This window comes from Protomyctophum parallelum (assembly GCF_964188405.1).
Source record: "Protomyctophum parallelum genome assembly, chromosome: 8".
NCBI classification, from domain to species: domain Eukaryota; kingdom Metazoa; phylum Chordata; class Actinopteri; order Myctophiformes; family Myctophidae; genus Protomyctophum; species Protomyctophum parallelum.
This window is the reverse complement of record NC_139703.1, coordinates 50,320,150-50,327,573: the sequence shown is the minus strand read 5'-3', so window position 1 is coordinate 50,327,573 and position 7,424 is coordinate 50,320,150. Positions and strand designations below refer to the sequence as shown.

The following is a 7,424-nucleotide window of genomic DNA, read 5'->3' as shown; positions in this document are numbered from 1 at the left end:
TGAGTCACTGTTACGCAGTCTCACACACACACACACACACACACACACACACACACACACTGTGTAACAGTACAGTACAGTGACATTACAGTACAGTAGAGGGACCCCCTGGGGACGGTAACTCTGTCTGTAACTCGCGTTCCTGGGGGTCTGGATGTTCCATGTTTATAACTCTATGGGTCAGACACATATTTAAAATTAACTAGATAAAAGCACCCGTACAAACGCTATTTCCCCCCACAGCTTATACTTGTGTCCTGGACTCCTGGTGGCTTAAGCCCACGACTGACACGTATACAGGCCTATACTGTAGGTAGGCAACCCAAACTGGTGGAGATCTGCGTTCCAAGGAGCCCATTGTCTAGTTTTGCTCTGTGTCTTGAATGATGTAATCATGCTTATTGACTCATGTAACGGACTTTGTATTGCCTTGTTGTTGAAATGTCCTATACAAATAAACTGGCTGCTTTGATGGCCCACGCCTTTACCACAATACCACCCCACTTCCTGTTTTGAGAAGTATATAAGATCCTTCTTCTTTACTACTGCATACCCAGATCTGTTCTCAGCAGGCAGTCTTGTGTGAGGTGAGTCAACTTACTTGCACATTATTATTTGTTTGTATACTTTCTGGCCTTCACCTATTAAGCTTTATTTTTATTTTTGTTTACCTGTGTTTCAAAGGTCATTTTTCAGCAATGTTACCAGTTTTTCCACAATTGCTAAAAATCACTTAATACAGTAGTACGTTGCCCATCTCTTCTTCGTGTCCTTTTCTTACAGTTTATATGCCTGCTGACTAGACTTGTACCTTCTACGTTTTTTTTCTCGGATGTGCAGTCGCTCCTTTTGTATATGGTATACACATTCCCACTAGGCCAAGGATAAAATGCCACCCTACATATTTTCACACTTAGCTTGCTAACGTTTTCCGCAGCCTTGGAAGCTCTGATGCTACTGCTGATAGCATTGGTGGACCAACCTTTTCCAAGGCCGACAGAAAATGTTCTCTTATAGCGAGAAGCACAGCGCATACCTCAAAAGAAAGCTTAATTTGTCCACTCAAAAAAAATCTTTTTGATTTTACCATCTTATATTCTGGAGATATTTACCTTTATGTAACATGCTCTTCTTGAACAGAAAGCCGAGTTAGGGACCGTTTTATGTCAGACGTTGACAGGCAGTTATAAAAATGAACACCAAAAATATCCTATACATACTATACACCGAATGAAAGCCCTGAATGTCTACTTTTACGAGGACATTTTTACACATTGATCCCATCTACCCTTCGTCGGTAATTGGCTTTTGTATGAGCTACAGAATGAGCATAGGGACTGAGGGAACATATTGGGGCTACGTTACTACTGCTTTGTTTATTGTTTTATGATGATGATGATGATGATGACAGATCGGGCAGACGCCAGGCGGGCAGATGAAACGATGCAAAGACGTGTTGTCATTATTTATCCATCTATGTACGTGTCTGTCACTGCATCGTTCCAACTCGGCTAGCCGAATTCGCCCAGGGATGGTGGTGTGGTGTTGCTGTGCCCCTCTATCATCATAAAACATGGCTAATTAAAGGGACACTTCACCCTTTTTGCAAAAAAATATATGTTAATGACGTTTAGAAACTTTAGAACACTTTCCCGGGGGTCTTTGTGTGTGTAATAATGTGGTTTTAGATATTTTAGATTGTAGCAGTGAGCCCAGTGTCTCTGATGTCATGGACACTGGTCTCACTTCCTTCCTGGACTACAATTCCCAAAATACTTTGGTGCACTGCTCCTCCTTGTGGATAGGGGAGGTCTGTCTTACTGAGTACACATGTAGTCCAGGAAGTAAGTGATCCCAGTGTCCATGACATCAGAGACAATGGTCTCACTGATACAATCTAAAATATCTAAAACCACATATTACACACATAAAGACCCCCAGGAAAGTGTTCTAAAGCTCCTAAATGTCATTAACATATATTTTTTAGCAAAAAGGGTGAAGTGTCCCTTTAAGTATTTATACGCGTATCGCGTTCGGAGTGTTAAAATAGCCTCATGGTGGCTCTATAATGCCGATTTGCATTTTTTTACAACTCACTGTGTGAAACTTTGCAGACATACTTCCTATAGAGGCTAAAGAAAAGGAGACAGATTTTTTCAAAACAATTAGCTATGATTCAGATTTTGTCCAAATATACACATATTTCTCTATAATCGTGATTATGATGGATCTGTCTGATTTATATTCCATCAAGATTTAATCATATATATCACACACTGTATTATTGCAGTACTATAAAATATATTCACTGTACCTTGTGATTACTATTGCTTTAATGCATTTGCATTGCTAAATGCATATTTACAATAAAACATGTTCGGTATCTATGCTGTTTTTATTGCTTTATCTAATAAAGAGTCTGTAATGTAGTTTACATATTACTATAAATAGGACTACAATGAGGGAAACCATAGCATAAAGAGCCTTTTTATTTATGCAGCTCAAAATGTGCATGTATGTACATGCATGCACCATTGTGGTATGACAAAATGTTACTTAACTTGAACACATTATCTTTTCCGTAGGAGACATCTGTGCCTTCACCATTACCTACCATGACATCTGTGCCAACGCCATCAGCCTACAGTGATGGAGATTATGACTACAAGTCTGATCCGACTGAAGCACCATACATTGTAAACAAACCTTCACCATTGTGCATTGACCAACCATGGTGTGTCATCCTGGTAGTGATAAATGTGATCATTTTCCTGCTAGGGATTTTGGGGAACGGCGTGGTCATGTGGGTTATTGGCTTCAAGATGAAGAAGACCGTCACCACAATGTGGTACCTCAGCCTGGCCATCTCTGACTTTATCTTCTGTATAACTCTTCCTTTCAACATCACTCTGACAGCAACAGGATCTTGGAAATTTGGACCTTTCATGTGCAAGTTCACCTCCTTTGTTTTGTTACTCAACATGTTCAGCAGCATTTACCTAATGGTACTTATCAGTGTTGACCGTTGTGTGAATGTTATATACGCAGTTTGGGCCCAAAACAAACGTACGTTGAAAAAGGCAGGAGTTGCCGTTGTTGTTGCCTGGGTCTTTTCTATGCTGATGAGCATTCCTGCCGTAGTGTTTCGTGATGTTACATCTGTCTCTAATGTTACATCTGGCAATAAGGAGGTTATTCAATGTTACAACAACTTTAAAATTCTACCCAGCAGCGAAATACTTATTCCTGTCATTCGCTTTGTTCTAGGCTTTGTACTTCCACTTGTAATCATAACTGTGTGTTATACAATTATCATTGTAAGGCTAAGGAACAACAAGATGGCCAGGTCCACTAAGCCCTTCAAAGTCATGACTGCCCTGATAGTCACATTTGTCATCTCTTGGCTTCCCTACCACATCTTCATTTTACTAGAGTTGAACCACAGTCCCAACACATTTATTACAACTGGAAGTATGATATCAGTGACTCTTGCAAGTGCAAACAGTTGCATGAACCCGTTTCTCTATGCATTCATGGGCGACAACATTAAGCAGAAATTGCGGAACTCCTTCCTTTCCATATTTGAAAATGCTTTCAGTGAGGACAGGCCTTCTGGAAGTAAAATAACATCTACATCTCAAGCTTTAAGTATTCAATAGGTTATTCATTTTCATTCTCTCTGCCAGTCTGCCTTTATACATAATGAGTTGTTGAACGCTTTACTGTAGCTGAATCTTTGCTACGGAGCTATGTGTGTGGGTAGCTGGCTGAGTGGGTGTCTGGGTATGAGCACGAAAACAGCATGGTTGTTTTTCACCACCTGTACGCAACCTAACGCACACACACACACACACACACACGTATTAACTGTATATATGATGCTTTCGGGTGTGCCCCCCCCCCCCCCCCCCCCCCCGGGAACCCCCACACAGAGTTGCACCACTCACTTCACACGGGTGTGATTTTTTGTTTTAACTTGAAATAATTTTAATGCGCTGTCCAAGCCATAGTTGTCTGTATTGACAAGTGAAGAGAGAATTCATTTCATATTATTTTACATTTCTCACCAATTTCTTACCACAATAGCATGAATGCAACAATTATACCATGGTCTAATGAGACTATTTTCTTCAATTGTACAGTGCTAACAGTGTACAACGTCGGCACTTGGCACACATACTGTACAATGCATTTCACGCTGCACAACAATGTGTATATTTGAATGGTGCTGGCGATGTAATTACGCTTCTATTGTAAGATGTGATGCCATACATGACCCAGAGACAGAGTGTTGTGGTGTCTGGACAGGGAAATTGAGGCATGTACTTCTTTTTTTACATTTTACATTATGATCAAGTTCATTTTACAGAATAGAAACAATGACATTTTATTATTTTTGAATAAAAAGGTTTGTCTTCCATGCATACCATTGAAATCACATGATACTGCATCTCTTCTCTTATTCATTGGACCATATTCAATTATATTTAGTGCATAGAAAATACAATACATTTAAATGTTACATTCCAAAAGTGGTGGTCTGTGAGGGCAATTGTTGCTGCTGCTGTTGTTTCTACATTGTGAAACATACAAATATAGAGGCTATAGATAATTTACATCATACACTAGTGGTAATGTTCTGTATACAGTAGCTTGTTATTAGACAAAGCAACAAAATAACATATAGTCATGCCCATTATTCAATATAAGCAAAGTCATCAAACATGAGATGGGAATTCTGAGATGTGAACATTTAAAATAACTCAAGCATACTATACTATATAGACCTCTCATAAGCAGTTATAGAAACGGTAGATTACATCTCGTCTTAAGGGCAGGCATTTGCACCTTGCCTTGACCAGCACAGCTGTGGCACAGCTGTAGACCTATAACGTGATCTGCATCATTAGATGACAAGGTGTGTCTAAATAGTAATGATTGATCCTCATGAAGTGAAGGAACTTAAAAGCATTGGCGAACAAGAATTGTGCTGCATTAGCAATATCCTTATATGAGAATGATGGAGCCTTTGCTCATATGTTACTTCCTTCTTTCTTATACAAACTCTGCAAAATGTTAGGAAGCAGGTTTGACTCAACAGGAGCTCTTTAATGTTCTGTCTTCTTTACACTTTCTATTTTCAAATGACCGTTTAAACCGTGCTTTCATATTCCAACTTTCTGGTTAAATGTCTGTAAAGTGACCATAGGCGGCGGGTGCGTTTTACCTTTGGGTAGCCTACAGAATTGCGTTCCGCCGCGGATTTATTTAATACATCTAAAAATGAGTTATTTTAGCATACTTTTACCAATGAATTAGCCTATACACAGACAACGACTGATCAGCCTATTTTGGACGATATGGGTCTTTTCTCGAGTCAGTGTGTAGTCTCACTAGTCTGTGTAGGGTTAGGTCTCTTTGGTGAATTCTTGATCAGTGTTATTATGTCACGACTCCAGAACAACTACCATGAAATTATGACACGCTTTGATGTTGTGGACATCTGGCTAGGTGAAAACAAAAGAAACCCGATTAGCATTTGAGTAGCCTACTTTTTATTTAATTGAGGAACAACAGGGGAGGCAGGCAGACAGACAGGCAGGCAGACAGACAGACAGACAGACAGACAGACAGACAGACAGACAGACAGACAGACAGACGTCTTTGACTCGTCCTGCAGTCAGAAGAACTGTACATGTAAACATAAAGATCTGCAAAATAATAGTCAGCCTACACACTTGAGGTTGAGGAGGATGCGCGCGCGGCTATTTTTAAGTACGCTTTCTAAAATAACTCCACCCGCAATTTTCCGCAATGCACGCCGCACACACGTACACACACGCCACCACACACACACGCACACTCACTCACTCACTCACTCACACACACACACACACACACACACACACACACAGTCACACACACACACACACACACACACACACACACACACACACACACACACACACACACACACACACACACACACACACACACACACACACACACACACACACACACACACACACACACACACACACACACACACACACACACACACACACACACACACACACACACACACACACACACACACACACACATCCCCTGCCTGCCTGGACTGGTGGCGGTGGTACGACGTGTTCTACTTCTGCACTGCAAAGGCATCTGTCGCCCCCTGTCGACACACACACACACACACACACACACACACACACACACACACACACACACACACACACACACACACACACACACACACACATACACATACACACAAATAAATTAATACAACCAGGCACTAATACTATTTATAACCAATAGAATGTTTAATTTAGATCATACGAAATACTTTGAACACATTTTGATATTGGCATAATTTTATTATAATATAAAGTGCTTCATGAAACAATATATATAAACTTTATTACAGGCTCGTGGCCCACAGGGTAAGACAGTACATCACAAATACGAGAATACAAGTAAAATAAAATAAAAATACAGTACATTTTCCCAGCCCAACAGGTTGCTACTCTAGGCGAGGCACTTATACCAGTGTCCTCTGATGGTAGAAGTGTACCTTACAGAACTACGGCCTGGGTCTGTCAACTGACCAATGAGTCCATTCAGTGTCCTCTGATGGTAGAAGTGTACCTTACAGAACTACGGCCTGGGTCTGTCAACTGACCAATGAGTCCATTCAGTGAGCGATCCAGCCTGCTCATAAATTTAAATGTCAAGTTCCTCAACAGAGCCATGAAAGTAGTGAGTCCCAATGAACAGAAAAGCCCACTGGCTCGACTAGTGCTCCTTGGTTTTTTTTAACAGGATACGAATATATAAACTAATTATAGCCTGTATGGCCCTCCCCTGATCGCTTCCTCTGAAATGGGTCTTCTATAATAATCTAAAACCCCGAATAGAATCATCCGTCCCGGCCGGGTTTAGCTCAGTCTTAAACCCACTGCAGCAGCGCCAGTAGACAGTGGAGGACCACCACCACCAACAATGTATATCTTTGCCCTTAATCTGTTACCATAACAACGGCCCTCCTCGCCTCCCCCCACTCTTCGTGCACGGCAGTCCTCCTTTTTTCCCCCCACACACGCACGCACGTAAGCACACACACCCACCCGGCCGCACGCACGTACACACCACGAAAGGGGACAGTACTGTAGTGTGTGTGTGTGTGTGTGTTGTGTCCACTCTGTGCCCATCGATGGGTACACGCCCACATTTTAGTGAGTGGATACCTACTTTTGTAGTTGTGGCCAGAGCATGAGAATAGTACTTTAGCACCACCTTGTGGTTAGAGATGGGAAACGAACTGGGTAAAGTAGGCTATATTACAGTTTTATGTTTATGTTAAAAGTTAACTACATTTCCTGAGAGTGAGAATAATGTGTTTTCCTACATGCTCATTT

General features: G+C 41.2%; 1 protein-coding gene across 1 annotated transcript; it reads left to right on the top strand.

The window, feature by feature from the left end:
• Positions 1-564: 564 nt before the first annotated feature.
• Positions 565-3,659, top strand: LOC310863069 (chemerin-like receptor 1; the record flags this gene model as incomplete). Its single annotated transcript, XM_083771191.1, has 2 exons — positions 565-587; positions 2,586-3,659. The coding sequence occupies exon 2, from the start codon at positions 2,616-2,618 to the stop codon at positions 3,657-3,659; it is 1,044 nt and encodes a 347-aa protein (XP_083627317.1). The 5' UTR covers positions 565-587; positions 2,586-2,615.
• Between the last annotated feature and the right edge of the window lie 3,765 nt (positions 3,660-7,424).